The sequence below is a fragment of the Anser anser genome (genome assembly GCF_964211835.1).
Source record: "Anser anser genome assembly, chromosome: 1".
Classification (NCBI taxonomy): domain Eukaryota; kingdom Metazoa; phylum Chordata; class Aves; order Anseriformes; family Anatidae; genus Anser; species Anser anser.
This window is the reverse complement of record NC_139720.1, coordinates 84,323,539-84,343,155: the sequence shown is the minus strand read 5'-3', so window position 1 is coordinate 84,343,155 and position 19,617 is coordinate 84,323,539. Positions and strand designations below refer to the sequence as shown.

Sequence of the window (19,617 nt, the reverse complement as noted above, 5' to 3'; positions counted from 1 at the left end):
ATTAAAGTCTTTGATGAATCTACTCTAACATAATGGGAAGTTATCAGGGAATATTTTATTATTTTTACTAATAGAGCTAATATACAATGCAAAAGACTCTTTTGAAAAGAATGAAAAGAATAAAACTAATCAAACCCCTTTCAGTTAATATGCAAACCTGCACTCAAAACTGTATATAAAATACATTAACCTGAAATGCACAATGTACCTGTTTCAAACTTATAAAAAGGCTTGTTTTCATGTTTCTAAGTATTGAAGAAGTTATAAAATTAATTTAATTTACTACAGAAGTACAACAGAACCTACCTCAGTTCCCTGCTACTGTGCCAATGTTGAAAGAACTCTAGATGTTTATGAAAAATTGGTCCCTACCATACAAATAAAATTATGTGAACAGGACAAATGCTAAAAGCTGAAATACTTAGGTTTATTCTAAATATCAAAAACTGGGGCAAGACACCTGACTAATGGCTTCAGATAAAATCTACAAAACGTTTCTATACTTAAGAAAAACAGTAGATAATGTGATAGTTTTCCTTATTGTTGGCTTTTTTTTTTTTTTGAATATGAATGCCCATGCTTCATTCTATAGAAAGGAAATTAGATAAACAAGAAACAAGATATGGCAGTTATTTTTCTATTGTTGGCAGTGTTGTTGTTGCTGTTGTTTTTTTACAGTTATGAATACTCATGCTTAAATGTATGGGAAAAGAATGAATCCTTGTGCAACTTCTTACAAAAACAGGTAAATGTTTTGACATTTGTATCTCATATTCCACAGTTCCATGCTTTTACCCATGTGCAATGAGATCACAGAGAAGCTGTAAAGCCTATCTCATCCATTGGTACAGGGCTCAATTTTCTTCTGTATAGCTTTAAATTCCTTAAGAAGAGCAGTGGAACATGACTTACTGTTAAAAAAAAAAAAAAGAGTTAAAAAACAAAACAGCACATTAAAAAAAAAAGGTGGACAAGTGTTGATAGGCAGAAGATAAATATGCAAACAAATAAAGCAAGAAGAAAAAAAAAGAATTAAATTTGGGAGGTTATAAATTTAATAAAGGCATTATTTACAAAAACAGAGCTAACGTGAAAATTCCTAAAACATGAAAAGAATTATGCTGGAGAAATCAGCTGAAAAGTTTTATTTCAGGCAATATTATAGAATTCAAATAGAGAGGTCTCCAGAAGACTTTGTATAAATCTTATTCTGAGCTGTAAGTAACCCAGCAAAAACCAGTCAACCCAGTAAAAAAAGTTGTTCACGTTGATAACTTGTAGTAGTGCTAGAGTGGTTTCAGCCTACTAGAGTATTTATGTTTGGCAAGCAGAGATACAGGATTAAAAGCAAGTCTGTTCATTTAAAAATACAAAGAATGCGTATGGTATTTTATAGTGCTGAGAAAAGAGTAAGAAATAAATAGCTGGTCTTGCTTTTTCCACACTTTGAGGATGTCTAATACATGTCACCGTTAGTCAGCTCTTTTAAATGTTAGCTGTATCAGATGACTTAAGCCAGATTGCTATTCACCATGACTGTCTTTTAAAGGTGTGATTGGACTATTTGATTGTACAGGAGATCATGTTCCTTGAGTACTGGAGGTTTCCTGGATGACAGGAAAGTAGTCGTAGTTCACAGGAATTAGATGTATGTACAAAAAACAAACCAGTGAAGACTGAGTATATTTTGAAATGACAGTAAATAAAAGAATGGAAATAGAACACAGACCTGAGAAGGATTACTAAATTGTTGGCATTAGGTAACACAAATTATATGAATACAAAGAAATTTTTGTTGCATACAGCTAAATGATGTGGTATTTTGAGTCAGAGACACAAGTACTTTAAAGTAAGAGAAGCTAAAAAATGCAATATAAAATAACGTAGGTAATACTTGTTAAGTTCTGCAGAGGAGCATTTTATGTTCAGAGGATGATGGTCCTGATTTAGAGAATGACTCAGCTCCCAGGAAGGAATCCTTTGTGAGTTTTTCTTGTGCCTGTGTTGAAACAGTTGACAACATAAGAGTTACTGAGGAGATAGCTGAAAGAGTGCGTAGGCCAAGAAGCAACAGATAAGTTGTGAACTGTAAAAGCAATTCAGTATTTTAACTGTGTACAGTTGAAACAGAGAAAGGGAAAAAGACCAATCAATCCTAATAATTTGGACAACAATCTTATCAATGAAGAAATGTCTCCATTTCCATAAATCAAAGCATTAACTGCAGAGGGTAAAAGAGCCAAAGACCGACAGAAAAATACCAGGAGAGGATCTCAGTGTAGCTTGTGAGACTAAATTTTAATGGTGGGGGAAGACAAAGGCATGGAAGACTTTTTAGAGCATTTCTCCTTTGTAGTGTACTAATATGGCTGTTAAATTTGACTTCTACTGACCAGAGACAGTGAACTGTATTACTGATTAAAAATCAAGTTAAATTTATAGATGGTTGATATTAAAGCAAAAATATATACACAACAATAATTTTACCTAGAACACCATATTAGGAGAGTTAGTGGTGACACAAAGTAAGTAGCAGATAGGTTCCAGTGCACTTACTGGTCCATGTATTGTCATTTATCCTACTGTACTTTTTCTTATTCTTTGGGGAAAAAAATGGAATAAATACAAAAATATTTGTAATCCTTCACCAGGAGAAAGCGTATGGAATACTTAAGTATTTCTACAGCACATTTATCTGAGAACAGTGAGTTAGCGTAAGGGGATAGCACACAATCAGCTGATTTGCTCATGGCCAACAGTGACAGATACAGAGCTTTTCATAACCTGTGTTAAAATTTCAGCATAAATTTGACAAATACTGCAAAAGCGGAACAAACAGGAAGAGATACTGGATTCAAGGATCTGATATTCTTCATTGACAAACTGCTTGAATGCAGGCAGACTGTATAATGGGCTTTATGTATTGCAACATTATAAATGTTCACAATGTCTTCCATTTATAGATGCATTACTTGAGTAGCTAAATGACAAATGTGACCTTATGACACAATTGCTTCCAGTTTTATACAGCTCTGCTGACTACGTATTTCAGCAAAACTACTGTGAATTTGAAAAAACAGCTGCTACTTTCTGTATTTGACTTGATGATAAACACCTGTGTCCTGGATTCTCCACTAAGGAATAACAATTTTATATTGCTAAAATTACTGACTTAAGCAGAATTAACATTTGTATGATAGTGGGATAAAATAGCAGAGAATTGGATGGTAGGTATCTGTTGAGAGCCCCAATATAAAGATATTTTTAAATATTCAGTCTAGCTGAGAATCAATGATAAGGTGTAAGGAAAAGGTTTAAAAATAAAACCAAACATACCCAAGACTGAAGAGTTAGAACCCCCACTGCGAACATCATCGTTCTTCTTGTGAAGACATCAGGGTGATGACAACTTGTAAAGCAAGCCCTCTCTTGTCTGCATGAGGAAGACTTAAACTGTCAGCCTCGGGTCCGAGAGGCTCATTGGAAAGGAGAACACAATACCAGAGACGTAAGGCTCTTCTATATTAATCAGATAATTTGGACTGATAGACTGTTACATATTTACTGGATTTACAATACGGACTAGCACTATGTACACAGCATAAAATACAAGACACTGAGTGTAAAAAATCAGTGCAGAACGTGGGGAAACCTTTCTGTGAACCTTTCCGCTGTGTTGGTGAGTAGCCATCTGCAAAATCTTTGTGGGCAGAAGCCTGCGGTCATCACGGAAGAAAGACCAGGAATGCAGCCAGTGTGCAGTCCTGTGTCCTGGCAGATAGCTCATTTACGGTGTAACAAATGAATTTTGGCAGCCCAAGTGATTCAAGATCACTAATGATCTGAGGAAAGCTGACAGTTTGCTGAATGATTGAGAGAAAGAGGAGAAAATAGGTAGCAATGTGAGCAAGCTCATGCTAGGCAGACACTGGATAGAAGCCCAAAGTTTGCTGATATTTGCATTAAAATCCTCTGATCATAGTCCTAAGTGATCAGAGATCTTTGTCTCTGCTCCATTCTCATGACTCAGCTGAACAGAGATTTTGGTTTTATTATGGCTTACCTGTAAAGGACAAGGCCATTGACAGGCGTACCGAGAAAGGAGAAAAACAAATCCAGTCCCTTACTGAACATTCGCACTGTTCCTAGAAACATCCATCGTCGTACCCTTGGAAGAAATTGCTAAGGTAAGGAAATGGGGTATTTAGCAGGGACTAAATCTTTGGGCTCCAGATTCTTGCAAAATAGCTAGCTCCTGCAGTGGCAACCAGTTATTATGACCGGATGCATAACACTGTGTGAGCTTAAAACAGAAGACCAGAATTTGAAAGATTGCATCATTATGATGATCAGAAGCCAAAAAAAGGCAGAGATGTATTAGAAGCAGAAAAAGTTGTCAGGCTCTGTTTAAAGTTTTATGTACTGTAGGGATGGACAAGCCTTGTGTTAGGACAGAGATGTATTTAAACAGCTGTAGTGGCTGGCCCGGACACAGGACTGCATTTAGTTTTATGGCTGGTAGGTATCAGCACAGCATGGAATGAGTTAGCAGCCTGCATGAGGGAAGAAGTGATCTAGGGAACCGTAAACAATAGTAAATAATAAAAAAATAAAATAATAATAAAAAAAATAATCCAAGGGAGCAGATGACTTAGAGGCTATAAAACTGTTATTTTTGTGAGTATTTACACTCAAATACTCTTCTTCAGAAAAAGTGACAAAAGGGAGATGACAAGGTTAAGAAGCAGCAGCAAAGTAATCCATGCGCGTATGCAGTGGTAGCAAATAGTGTAGCAAGAAAGGAGTCGGACCTAGCACAAACCAACATCCAAAGCAGCATGAGAAAACTGGGGAAGATGCACACTGGGCCAGTATCTGCAACAAGACCCCTACTGGATCACTAACTGAAGACTGACATAAGGAAAAAGGCAATGAATCCCTCTCAGTCAGAGCCCAAAAGGCTTACGCCTCACCTTTACAGACTCCAAATTACAATTTGATCACTGGGGAAGGCGTACTGTCCTGATGGGATTAAGGGGCAAGTGGAAAACAAAGAGCCTGGATGTTGCCTTGGAAGAGAACATAATGCAGAAAGATCGAATACCTGGCACAGGCTGCGATCTGTGCAGTTCAGAAGGCTGTCCTGATTAAGCAGACACGGGAAGAGAATGAAGTGCTAACAAAGAAGTTGAATATGCAAGCACTGGAAACCAGAACTGCTGCGAGAGCTGTGACTGCTGATGCGTGATGCCCTGCTGCAGAAGCTGATCACGCAAAATGGGAGAGATATCTGCACTGAGTGGTTGGTTAAATCAGATTGGGCAGTGATATCAACCGTTTCTTGACTGGAATTAGAAGACCAAATCCAACACCAGAGAGAATTTTGAGAGAGAAGCAAGGCTCAAAGAAATACCAAAAAGGAAGGACGTTTGAAAGGAGGAACACTAAGTGCCATCAATCCATAAACAATTCTAATTGAATTGGGATAACAGTAATTCAGAAAAACAAAAGTTAACCTTATCATATGTGATTGTCTCAAACCCAAAGTAAAAAAAAAAAAAAAAAAAAATCTATGTTTAATTGCAAAGACTGCTGTTTAAAATATAAAATGTTTACCACTTTGTTACAAAGAAGAGGTGAAATTAAAGCAGAACAAAAACAGATGGAGGATTACTGAAGTGATCTAATAATACAAAGTAAAATATTCTTACTAAGTAGTAATGAAGTATTTTATTCCTATGTGCTTCACCACAAAGTGTTCTTGAAACAAAATTGCAGCTAATGAACCTGAATATCCATAAAACTCATACAGGGAGAGCTGCTCTAGCCTGGCTAAGTCTAACTATTAATATAACACTGATTTTAGCATCCACAGATACTTTAAGCTGCATATTGCTCAGTTTTCTTTAAATGTGTAGTAACTATGATACATGCATAGAGGAAAAGGGAAAATGCTACTTTTAACTAGAAAGCCATGGCTAAAGGTTAAAAAAAAAAAAAAAAAAGAGGGGGGCGGGGTAAAACATGAACCTAGGTAGTTAGACAAAAGGGATCCAACTTAAAGGTTCTGTCTCCAAGCAAGAGAAATCCTGTTTCTCTGTGTGAAGACGGATGTGCTTCCTACTAACCTATGCTTATCTATGCTCCTAACAAATGTGTATGTATTTATTGTGGATAAAAATTTTTATATGTATGAAACACAGAATTTTGAATACTCTAACAAGAAAATACCAGAAAATAGCAGTACTGGCCCTTGTAGAAGGTTGCTACTGTTGGCAGTAATGACTTTTGAGAAATATATATCAATCGTATATACAATAGCGTATATACCACCTCCATAAATGTTATGGTACTCTTAAAGGTCTCCTTTATTTTGTATCTATGAAATCTTTTACAAATTCTTACTTGAAACTAATGACTTTCTGCTAAATTAAATCCTCTTTTTTTTGGTGAGATTCATAGGCATTTTCACAACAGATATTTTTCTACATCTCCCGATACTCTTTTAATTGGTATCACACCATGAAGTGTCTTGTCTGTGTAAACAGCTACAAAAGATATTTACATTTATTTAATACTCTGTTATATGAAATAAGGACACCAAATCATGTTAATACTGCAATAATGTGAAAGCAAAAAGCAGCCATTAGCTAGAACTTTCATGTTGTTGGTCTGTGGTTTCATTCTTTTCTGCATTATAAGTGCAAACGGCATTCCAATCAAGTGCATTTAGTGGAGTTCGACAACCCTGAAGCTGGCTTTTTAGTAGTTCAGATTGCACATTATTTTTGATCTTTAAAGACATGTGTTATTTAAAGCTCTTGATACCATGACAGGGCAGAAGTAAGACCTAAAAAGACAATCTCAGTGAATAATGTATTTCTTAAACAATAAATTTCTAATTTCTTTAAAAAAAAATCAAACTAACTGTTGTGGTTTAACCCGGCTGGCAGCTAAACACCACACAGCCGTTCGCTCACCCTCCCCCCTCCCTCTCTGGGATGGGGGAGAGAAACGGGAAAGTGAAGCCTGTGAGTTGAGATAAAGACAGTTTATTGAGACAGGAATATAATAATAACAATAATAATAATAATAGTGATAATGATAATAGTATTAATAATAATAATGTGTAAGAAAACAAGTGATGCACAATGCAATTGCTCACCACCCGCTGACCGATGCCCAGCCTATCCCCGAGCAGCCGCCCCCCACCCCGGCCAGCCACCCCTATATATTGTTTAGCATGACGCCAGATGGTATGGAATACCCCTTTGGCCAGTTTGGGTCAGCTGTCCTGGGTCTGTCCCCTCCCAGCTCCTGCTGCACCCCCAGCCTGCTCGCTGGCAGGACAGAGCGAGAAGCCGAAAAGTCCTTGGCCTGGTGTAAACAGTGCTCTGCAACAATTAAAACATCAGCATGTTATCAGCGCTCTTCTCATCCTAATCCAAAACATAGCACCCTACCAGCTACTAGGAGGAAAAATTAACTCTGTCCTAACTGGAACCAGGACACTAACAAAAATGAACATCCCAAACCCACAAACTAATTAAGGTATATACTAATGGATTTATGGAATGTTTACTGTAGTTTTCAAGGTTTTGTGCTTTAGTGTTTGTATGTAATCAAATGGTCTCATCCTTACTAGAAGTGCAAAACTGTTTAAATTATGGACCTGTGACATGCTGTTGAGCTATAGCAGTTGTGCAACATTGCCCATTTTTCCCTCTGTGTCTCAAAAGGGCCTTGGAGAGTTCAAAGACAGGGATAACTAGCTTGCTTAATCTCCATTCCCAACATTTGACCTGCCTACGAAGAGTACCCAGGTAAGTGATAATTAAGAAATGTAATGGATGTTTGCAATGTCCCCTTAATTTCTGTACTGGAATAGAAACATGGTATGCATCCTCCCTGGCTACTGCCCTCTTTCTCTCCCTGCAGGCTAGAAGGCAGCTCCAGCAAATGCCGTATTCCTGCTCTGGCCAGTCTGAGAACCAGGATGGTGAGGAGAATCTGAACCAGTGCTTCAATTAAACCAGGTGCCTAACAGAACCCAGATCGTATCATTTAGCATCTCCATCATCTTTTGCAAAGAGCAAAATTGATGTACTGCACGACGTGAGTAGTCAGTTTTCCTTTCTTCAATGTTTTCCAGATCATGAATGTTCTTTAATCCAAAACTTCTTCTGTTTGAACTTTGCATATAAACTATTACAAAAATTGTGACTATACGGTTATTGCACAGCATGCAATTGGGGTTGGAACTAGATGATCCTTGAGGTCCCTTCCAACTCAGGCCATTCTATGTTTCTATGATTCTATGCAGTTTTAAAGTATATGTAACTTAATCACGAACATCCCTTGAAAAACTAGTTTAGAGTGGATTGATACACTATATCCTCACTGGTAACTGGGTGTGAGACACGTACTTTAGGCATCACTCCTTCATGATCCATTATTGTGCGCCCAAAAGAGCAGTTATTACCACTCACCCTCTTCTCCTATTTCTGCTGGCAGGCAGCCGCAGCTACTAGCTTTGTACCAGTCCCAGATAAATGCACAGAGACGCATTCAGTTACTGTGACAATTCATTGTTTGAATAGTGTTTTTGCCTCCATGTGGAAGACTAAATGGCAGTGTCCTGAGAGCCAAATTTGGCCTCAGTCTCAGCCAGATCACATTGTAATAGATGACCACAATAATATATGCCTTAGTGTATTTGAGTTTGTCCTGGTTTCAGCTGGGATAGAGTTAATTTTCTTCCTAGTAACTGGTATGGTGCTGTGTTTTCAAATTTGGATGAGAATAATGCTGTTAACACGCCAATGTTTGTTGCTGCAGAGCAGTACTCACACAGAGCCAAGGATGTTCCAGCTCCTGGTGCTGCCCTGCCAGCAAGGAGGCTGGGGGTGCACCAGGAGCTGGGAGGGGACGCAATCAGGACAACTGGCCTGGGCTACCCAAAGGGAAGTCCCACACCATGTGGTGGTGTGCTGAACAATAAGACTGGGGAGGTTGGCCAGTGGGAGGCCACCACTGCTTGAAGTCTGGCTGGGCATCAGTTGGTGGGTGGTGAGCAATTGCATAACTTGCTTTGTATATTCTGTTATCAGTATAATTATTTTCCCTTCCTTTTCTGTCTGATTAAACTCTCTATCTCAATGCATGAGGTTTACTTTTTCTGATTCTCTCCCCCATCACACTGGGGGGGAGTGTGCTAACGGCCATGTGCTGCTTAGCTGCCTGCCAGGTTAAACCACAGCAGAGTTACCTTTGACAAGGTAAGCAGATAAAATCATGGCCAAGTAAATGGAACATGAACAGATAAACTGGAACATGAATGGATACAAATGTAATGGTTATCAATTTCCCAATTCACAAGGTATTAAATATAGCATTTGGGCTTGATCTGTTTACAGGGACGGGCCATTTGCAGAATTTAACTTCCTGAAGTTTAGGGTTGCTTAGATGTGAGGCTTGATACTCTGCTATTGCTACTCAAAATCTTCCAAAGACTAAGACAGGGTCCCCATCTCCAGGGAGCTAAAAATAACAGCAAAATTCCTACTGTTTATACAAAATGCTAATGCTAATTTATAAATCTCTCTCTTGTTTCTGTGCCAAACAGCTAATAATGGCACTGAACCTGCTTGAGCTTTCTGACAATGAAGAAAACCAAAAAAACTGCTAAGAACGAAGCTCCTGTTTCCTATGCTAGTGAATTCAAAGACTGTATGTAGGGATTGCCCTCCTCCTTCCATTTCAGCAGCAGGCAACCTCTCCACTACAGCTGGAAGCCTCAAAGCAGCAGCATAAGTAAAACGTCAGCTATTGTGAAAAACAAGTTCCTGGCTTTTGATAATCAGCTGGATTTTCTCTCCGTTTAGCTTGCCCTGCTAGTTAACTGTGAGAATGGCAGTGACACATTTGCAAAAGAACACATGATGTGCATAGTATGATGTGTGAAATAAGATGATAGAGTTACTGAACTTTGATTTAATGCAGACACTGGAATCACTGCCACGCAGGCAGTTTTGAGACGCACAGGTAATACGCACAGTGGGTTTTCAGTCCTCACTGAGAATGAAGAAATCGTGGACACTGGGAAAAAAAAAAAAAGAAATCCTGATCTATCAGAACTAGATACGATAGGTAACTTATATCATACATGCTATTTCTTTAACAAAAGAAACAGAAACTGCTTAGGCCTTCTGCTGGGGCAAGTTTTATTACAAACTATTTCCTACTCCTGTTTCTTAGGACAGAATACTTGTTGTTCTCCCTAAGGAAAAAGGACAAAAGTACTGAAATTTTTGCCTGTGTAGTTGTAAACTGCTGCAAGGAAGGAAATATAGTGTAGTTAAACATTATACAAATCATTTTGGAAACTTTCACTGTAGCCAGTTTTGGGCAAAGTTATAAATGAACTGCTAATGTTTGTTACATGCTGTGCTGTCAGTTATCTGGCAGGCAGGAATGGAAAGCCACACTAAAATTCAGAGGAAGCCAAAATGGGAGATGAGTTACAAACTGAGGATAACAGTCTCAGAGATGGTTGTGAAAGAGATGTGAAGTACCTTGGAGCTAAAAAGTTTATAAAACCATGGCTAAAAGGCATTCAAGAGGCCTCTAAATACATGTTGTCATGATGTGTCTAAACAAAGTATTAGTGTTGGACCTTAAAAAGAACAAAAGTGCTGAAGTTTGGCCTAGAGGCATGGTCAGGCTTGTGAATAGCTGCCCTCGGATATTTGGTGGCCTATCCAAAAATGAGACACACTGATATCAGGCCAACAAGTTCCCTAACAACCTCCCCATGCTATTCACGGGCATGCATTAGGATCAGCCGAATTCATCTTCCTTTGTTTTGGGCTCTTTTGACCCGTGAGGCAACACTTTGCTGTGCACAGACAGGGTGTATGAGAACTCCTGCACGCCCTCAGAGCTATGTTTCGCTGTTTCGAGTTCAGCACAGACACCCCCCTCTGCCAGAGAAGCCCGCTCCTATCACCCCCGTTCCCTCCGCCACCAGGAGCACCGCTCGCTCCCCTTCCTCTGCTTCGCTTCTCACAGCCTCCCCCTGCAGGGTGGGAAGGAGAGGGGGAGGGAGGGAGGGAAGGAGGCGCCCCGCGGGCTGCCCCAGCCGGTGGGCGGCTCCGGGAGGCAGGGGGTGCGCGGCCCGCCCGCCCCGGCTGTATATAGCGGCCGTGCCCGGCGCGGCCCGGCAGGGGCGCACAAAATGGCGGCCGCCAACACGCAGGGCCCGCGGGCGCCCAAGCTGCCGCAGCTGCTGGAGCGGGACCCCTACCTGGCCCCCTTCGAGCAGGACTTCCAGCGCAGGTACCGGGCGGGGGGCGGCGGCTGCCTCCCCTCCCCCTGCTCTGCTCTCCCCTCCCCTTTCCTCCCCTTCCCCTCCCGGCGGCGGGCTGTCGGTGGGCTGTCCCTCCGCCGGGGCGGCCCCGCTCTTTCCGACGGCGACGCCTCCGCTGCGGGCGGGGCCGCCGCTGCCGGGGCACGCTGAAGCCCCCCCAAGCCGGGGCAGGGATCGGGGTTTCAGGCCAGGGCGGGTGGGGAAGGGCAGTGGGGCTGCGGTGGCTGTGAATAAACATCTCCTGAGCCTCTCCTGCTTTCTGAAGCTCCCCTTCCTGCGCGTTTCCGCGATGTGCTGGGTTCACCAGGCCCGCGCCTGGCCGAGCAGCCGCAGGTCGCCTCATCCAGCACAGCTGGAAAGGGGACGGGGTGTCCTCACCCCGCAGCTCCCTGCCTGCCCTTCGCTGCTGGGCCTCTCCTAACCCAAACTGTAGGGCTTGCCGGTGGCCGCTGCCCCCAGGGCCTGGGGAGGTGGCAGAGAGGCAAGAGGGAAGTAGAGTTGTTAAACTACATATCTTTCTTTTTTTTCCTAACTATATTACAAATCACACCTTAGGCTTACTGTTGGTAGGTGTCCCGTTGGTTTCTGGCAGAGAACAGTAGCTGCAAGGGTAGGGTCTTGTGAAATGGGATTGAGTAAACTGCTAGGCTGGTTTATCAAGCGTTTTCCTCAAACTAATCTCTTAATGACAGAATAACAGTGTTTTAAACAATGGTCTCTGGCATGCTTACAGTACTGTATGCAATGCTATAAAACACCTAATTCTTTCAGTAGGGTGCCGGGGTGTAGAAAGTAACGAATAGATCTGTTAATAAAAAACATTTATTAAATGATTGGGGAGCCCTAATGCCATCTAAATGTCATGCTGTGGATAGCAGTGTTTGTGTTCCAGGGAATAGCACAGTAGTGCTGAACACTGAGTTTGCAAAACTTTTGTGTACTTGTCATGCAATACCCATCCCAGCTTCCAAGAGCAGTGGCTGAGATCCTGCATGGTGTGGAGCTTTGTGGTCTCTGCGCCAGGCTGAGGAATCCTGATGCCTTCAACTGGTTGTTACGTGAAGGTGTCCAATGTGTCTGTCATTCTTTGCCATGTTTTCTCTGTTTCCTAGCCCCTTCTGAGGTGGGAATTAGAACTGAAAACAGTCCTTGAGTTGCATACTGTATGGATTTAGTACAGTTACATAATGATATGGCACTCATGTAACTAATCCTTCATGTAAAAGCGTGAAGGAAAATAAAACCTGGCAAGCTATCTAGAAGCAGAAATGTATTTACCTTTTGAAGCTCCAAGCATATGTACAAAATGAAGTTGCACATATAATCTGAAAACCTGTTGACAGTATGTTCTTGTGTCTCTAGAAGGATAGGATTTATTTTAGGTAGTGACTTAAATCTTGATCCTGCATTTGTGGGGCATATCATTAAGCAACCCAGTGAATTAATGTGCACCACGTAGTATAGGAAAGGCTATGATAAGGAAGCAAAGAATCTGCTGTGAAGGAGATGTGTGTATTAGCTGATCAACTCTTAGCTGCTTGTCATGGCCTTGTGGTCACAGCTAAGGTGGGAGGACCAGTTCTTACTGTGCGTTGTGACGTTAGCAATTATTCCAGAGTAGGAAAATTGGATGGAAGTGGTACCACTCAACTCCTGAATGGTTAAGTTCCTTATTCCTTCTGATACTACTGGCAGGCCTTCTCTACCTCTGCTGCAGATGACACCACTACCCCTGCCTCCCTAGTAGCATGTCTTTCCACTGGAATAGTTTAAACAACAAAAGTGCAGGCAGTTCGTCAGTTCTCTGCATTGAGTTGTTCCTGACGAAATGGATGAGAGAGAGACGTTGTGCCTGGCACCCTCCAGCACCAAAAGTGTTTTTCTTGCTTGGATGGGGAAGTTTTGAGAAAGGAATAGAACAGATTTGGTCAAATACAATACATATGGGTGCTTTGTGTAGTAGTCTAAATTTCTTAAAGCTTATAATGATGTTGACACATTAAACAAAGTAATTAATCCACAAAATTCCCCCTCAGTCCTGACAGCTAGCACAGTGTGTATAACCTAGAGAAATAAAAAATGGAGATTTTGACAGAGGATTAAGGATGTTTAAGAAACAGGCTTGTTTCTTTTAAACACGTCTGTTGAGATCTTTTTACTATGTTTTGTGCAAACCCCCACAAAAACAGCCCTTCCTTTGCCTAGCTTACTAGCTATGTGTTCTTGTAAAGACTGGAGGGGATATAAAGGATTTGGGCTCTATTTCTGGCTGTGGCATCAGCAAGTTGTTGACTCACCCCTTGGGCAGGAGTCTGCCTGCTGTTTATCCGTAGCATCACATTAGCCTAGATTATTGCTAGTGGAAAATTTCGTAACTTTTTCTGCATGGTCGTTACGAGACACACAGCTAACTTCACTATGACGGCTTATTCTCCCACTTAAAGCGGGGCTATTTCTGGTGTTGCATCACGTTGTGCAAGACCGTGTAGAGTTGTGCTGTATCTCTGAGGATGTGTTTCCACAGCCTCCATGGGCAGCCTGTCCCAGTGTTTGGCTATCCTTGCTGTGAAGATTTCTGTCTTAATGCTGTAACTTCCCTTGCTGCATTTCTGTCTGTCTCAGGTCTCTCTTCTGCGTGCTGTGGACAGGAGCCTGGCCCAGCCTTTTCTCCAAGCATTTCCCCTCCCACCTGCCCCTTTGATAGCTGAAGACTGTAAGCAGGCACGTGCCACTCATGCCTCCCCAAGGTTAGCTTTTTCTTCTGTAGTCGGAAGAAGCCAGCTGTCAGGCTCTGCCTATGTGCCATAGATAGTAGAAGCTGGACAAGGAACTAGAAGCTTGCTTTCTACAGAGGCTGAAGTTTGTCCTTGAGCACCCGTGCTTTGCCAGGCTCAAGCCTGTCCTGCTGGAGCTCACATCCACCTCTCCTACCCTGGGCTGTGCCCCATCTTCCCCAGAGAGGTGACTGTACCACATGGCACCGTGCCTAAGGCCCAGATCTTTTGTTGTGCTTTTTTATTTATTGGGCAGGGTGGAGAGGGTGGTACTGAAGGGTACACGGGCTTTAACTTGCATCAGCCTGGATTCTGCACAGTGATGCAGTTATGCTGATTCATTTTGAGAATTGCCAGATTCATGATGAAACAACTCATGATATTGCCTTGAGTTCTGAAAACACTCCTTTTTGGTTTTGAGGGCTGCTTTCTATAATTTCTCTTCAAGTATCCTGATTTAGACAGCTGACTTTGTTTCTCAAGAATTTAAAAACAAAACAAACAACAACAAAAACCAAACTGAATTATTGGACTGGGATACTTAAAGTAACAAAAATAGTCTAATTTTAATGCAACACATCTCTTTCAGATGTCTTGATTTCAACTGTGCCAGTTTAGTGTGTCTGTGTGTATGTTTATTTGTATAAAAATATGTAGTATAATCAGCAGAGCTGCTTAACCATCCCAGGCAAGCTTACCTTAGGAAAAGTACATCTACCTCTGCTCATGTGACTGCTTCTGTACATGATTCCTACACATTAAAAAAAAAAAAGCGTATGTTTAGATAAAAAGCACAGGTGTTATGATGTGTCTATTTTTCTTGGGTTGTAGTGGAAGGAATGGGAACATCTTTAATGAGAAGAAAAAATATTTTTACATTATCTGGAGTTGACAGCAAATATTTACATGGATTTTATTTGTGACATTTTAACATGAAGGAAGGATGTTCTTTAAAGAAGGAATGGATGCATAATGTTAATAGCATGCAAGTTTTTAGCCTACTGTCCTTTATCAACTGCATTTTCTTCTGTCTTAATTTGCCATGATTCACCTGGTAAGCAAGGAAGACATCCTACATTTGAAATTAAATCTGTCTAAAGTTCTCAACTGCTACATTGGCTCTTTGAGACTTGAATAAGACTCCATTAACATTAACTTTCTTCATGGTTACTATTAATTACTCTGTTTACTTTTCTGGTAAACAGACCTTTCTATTACTTTGAAATATGTCTTCAGGTGTACACTTAAATTCTCTGGCTCCCGCTGTTTGGAAACAGCTCCCTAACACGACTTTAAAGATTGTAGCTGTAGCATTCAAATGATCTTAAGAGATATTTGTAGTTTTCATGTCCGTTTGGGCACAGAGTTTGTTGCTGAAGGAGATGATGTTTTCTGCTTACATAATGTGTTCTACCTCTGAATTTTTATTTGCTCTGGCAGATGAGTGGAATGAGGCCAGCCATACATGGTACAGCTAGGAGGAGATGTGCATCTTAAATAATTTTGCATATAGCCATTTAGAAGTACTTGCTGCAGAAATGGTCTTGATATTACTAGTCCTTCATTCATGGAGAAGATATGTCATCTGTGTTTGAGAGGGCTTTAAACCCTGATTAGCAGACACTGTCAAAGCTGTCTAACCTGGGTTTGGCTTTGAGTGCTCGATACTACAATCAAAGTTCTCTGCGGTAAAGTCCAATCAAGCCTTGATCTTAACTAGCTGTAAGCTGACACTGCTGAATTCTTCCCCTTTCAAGCTGTGTTCTCCCATGTTAGTGATCTGCAGCCTCTACATCAGTGATCTGTAGTGTTCCTCAGGTGACCTCATTAAATATTCTTGCTCCCAGGTACTGTGTGCTCTTTCATTCAAATTTTCGTTCAAAAACTCTGTTTATAGGTAGCTCTGCTTGGATGTACTTAAGTTATCTATGAGAGTGATTAAGAAATAAGTAGCTCCAAGGAAAGGGATCCGAATAAAATAAAATACATCTCAGCGTGTAGGACTTCACCACAGCCTTGGGTACTTGTGTAGGTGGGCTTTGCAGTGAACGCAGCTGGCTCAGTCTTACAACAAAGCCATTCTACAAGTGTTGTCCTCCTCGTTTTGCCAGACTTGCAGGCTTCTTTTTGCCTTGACCTAAGAAGGGGGGGGGGGGGGGGGGGGGAGGAATCTCTCTCAAAACTGTAAACTAACATCCATTTAGTAATGGATTAGAAGTGGATGTTCTCCATGCTCCTCCATTAGAGGCTGATGCTCAAATTGCTGCTGCTTGCCCCAGTATGCGGGCCAGAAATCTCTACCTGACTCAGGACAGGAGGACAGCTAGCAGTCTCCTAATGACTTCAGCCATCAAAGTTGTGGAGTCACATCTATTCTCATCTGAAGACCAGGATCCCTCATGTTCCAAATCTCGGGACATATCAGCATGCATCTATAAAACATGAGTTGTTCTGAAACACTTTGTTTCACAGTCTGGGTGCCTTGATGGGATCTAAGCCCTACCCTAAAGAAGGGCTACTTAAAATATGATTCTAGGACCTTGCTAAGTCATAAGTGTGGAATATGGACTACCATGGATAAATGAGTGACTAGTGGGAAAAACTGGGCTTCTCTTGACGCTTCTCTGGTCATATCTATGCAAATGGTGTTTTGGGGGGAGAAATAGACATCTACAATTCCTCTCTCCTCTGAGTACATGATTTTTAACCCTGAGTTGTGTGGGGTATTTTGTTTGGGAGGAAAGCAATCCTTTCACTATTTGTAGTGAACCATTCAGCCTTGACCTAAAGACATGCTGTTCAGAAGTTGAAACAAGAATCTAGTTAGAAAAACAACCTAACAAAAACCCCCAAGTGATAGCCTTTGCATAGGGTATCACTGTTCTAAAGTGTTTGACCATCTGTGATATATCTTCCCACAAGTATTTTGTTAACTCCCAAGTGTTATTTAGGCTAAAGACTTTGTATAATTTAGTATATATTTTTAGTCTTTTACCTCTTAGAACATAATTGGCTCAATTAAAACCATTAATGCCTGTGGTGTAATTGCATTTTATGGAGTTACGAACTGGTATTAGAAAATGCTGCACATTAGAGTTTTCTGCTGTTACAACGTGCATGCCTTATTATATTTTAGTAGCCCCTGCAACTGCCTCTTTAATCTGCTAACTATATAGTCCTCAGTGAAAGCTTACTTTTTGAATAGTTCAGTTTATAGAGTAAATGAGTAAAAATGTACTACTGCACAGCTTCAGTCTTTATCTTGACTAAAGCTTCGAGAAGGACATTGGTTTGTTCAGCTAGGCAAAACACCTGCCATAGTGCTTGATCAAAGGCATGGGTTGTGGGAGAAAGGGAAGGTCTCATTTCTTTTAAGGTGTTGCTGAGTTTTTCATTAAGACTGGGACATCTACTCAGTGGCTTTAGTAGCTGGATTAATTAACAAGGTATCTGTCAACTGGCTTAGAGGTTTCTGGTGGTGTTCTTAGATACCACCACTCTTTCAATAGGGAAATATTTGCCATTCTCCAGTTTGTATCTATCTACTATCTGATTTCTGCTGCTTTACTATGTTTTTTCATTTTTTCCACTTTCAGAGATGCGTAGTAGTGGGTACTTGAAGAGGTATTGAAAATGAAAAAGCACGGAATTAGTTTCGATACGACTGAGTGGGAAGGCAGCTGTTGGGGTCTAGTAAGTTTGGGAATGATGGCTGAGAAGAGTTACTTGGATGGCATGGTAGTCATGGGTAATGGTGGGAGTGAGGTGGAAATCGGGATAACGTACGTTGCTGTCCTTTCTTTTTTCTTCTGGCATCCCATAAGTACAGCAGGCTTCTGTTGAACTCCTCGGAATGATTCTAGAGCCCTGTAGAAAACAATATCTGCCAGTTCAATGGGCTATATGCTTCTGCATTACTATCCTCTTTAGAATGGTCTTGTGCATTAGGGTAAACAACCCTGACAAGCTCAGCCAATTGCATAATTGATGGCCTTAACTTTTAAGCCTGTGAGGGGAAGTACCTAAGCACGATGAACATACAGCTGTTTGGAAGCTTGTCTCAAACTAGCTCTCATCTGATGTTATGCAACTTTGCAATGCACTGAAGTTTACTTGCTTTATCTGTTGTAGAAAGCAGTTGAGATGGGCTGAGACTCAAGTGTAATCCAAAAGACTTAGAAGAAATAGTAGCCTAAAACCAGAAGCATCAAAAAGTAGGGCCATTGGATTAATTAGGATTTTAAGAAGTTGGGATGAGCATAAATATGCAATAGCCACATATTTAGATCTTAATGTTATTGGCTAAGACTAGGAGTTGAGATTCCTGAAGGAAATACTAAGATGATGTTAGGAGGATGTTGATGCAATGCATCTTAGACATGGCATTGACATGCTGACACTGAAGTGTTCAGTCTGTACTGGGTGCGCCTTCTCAGGCACTCCTGTGCTATTGACTGCAAAACCAGGCACATACTTGCTGGTGTGATGGCTTCTTGTCCATTCCAGGCTGCATTAGCCAAGCGCAGGGCATGCAGTCAAGGACCCGTTATAAAGTCAAATAAAGACTGAGCTTTGATCTTTTGGAGTTTTAAGCCACTCTGAGGGGTTCCGTTGAGAAACCTGCGCTTCCTGGGGGACTGTTTAAATAGCAGAAAATAATTGAAAAGATCTATGGTTTTTTCTGCAGTGATTTGATTCGAACTTTAATAATGCTCTTTCCATAAGGAATGTGAATAGTTTTGGGAATACACTTAGAAGGGAGGAAGTTAGGGAGTGGGGAAAGTGCTAGGTAACTGCTTTGTAGGGTGTGTTTCTTATACTGGTAACTGTCTGTGTGTTTTACGTGTCCTTACTCAACGATCTGCAACCACAGATGGCCAACACAAATCCCGTCTTCACTGGACTTGGTTACCTGAACTTTTCTTTTTTGCACTGGCAATTGCTAGAGTTGGGCAGCCTCCCCCCAGGCTCCAGTTGCTTATGCTGGGTAATAAACTGTTGTGTGCATGGTAGGCTTTCACTCAAGCTGGTAATCTATGCTTTACATAAATGATGCTGCTACTCTGGTATTTGTGGCACTCACGTTTTCCATTGAGAACAGGAGAGATGTATTCATAGCGTTAAATACAGCCTTGGTAGTTTAAGTCTTTGCTCTTAAAACATCCTCTATTTCCAAACAAGAAACCAAAAAATTAAATGTCCTCTGAAGTACTTACACTGGAGATATTGAGACAAAACAGGGAAAATGCTATGCATAACTTGTTTTCTTGTTTTTGGCTAGTTAGGACTAAAAGGAGGCATGGTCCTGATGGTGTGGGGTTTGGCGTCAGTGGATTCTTAATTGGAGACTTGTGTGGGATAGATTCAGGCTCCATAGATTCTTTGTAGATCTACTTAAGGGCAGGATTCATTTGGAGGAAATTAGAGCTTGTAGTCTGTGCTCCAGCTGAAAAGACTCAGATAGTAAGTAAGGTG

The 19,617-nt window shown here is 41.1% G+C and overlaps 1 protein-coding gene across 11 annotated transcripts in view; it reads left to right on the top strand.

The window, feature by feature from the left end:
• The first annotated feature begins 553 nt into the window (after positions 1-553).
• Positions 554-19,617, top strand: part of GBE1 (1,4-alpha-glucan branching enzyme 1) — a 186,635-nt gene continuing 167,571 nt past the window's right edge. For 2 of the 11 annotated variants that reach the window (XM_083802245.1, XM_083802250.1), the window contains exon 1: positions 11,153-11,337. In XM_083802245.1, the coding sequence (XP_083658371.1) occupies positions 11,237-11,337 (101 nt within the window). In that variant the 5' untranslated portion in view covers positions 11,153-11,236. Of the gene's footprint in view, positions 746-7,739; positions 7,824-7,938; positions 8,116-9,352; positions 11,338-19,617 lie in introns of those variants that run through there. The other 9 variants (XM_083802251.1, XM_083802249.1, XM_083802248.1 and 6 more) reach the window with 9 other exon arrangements.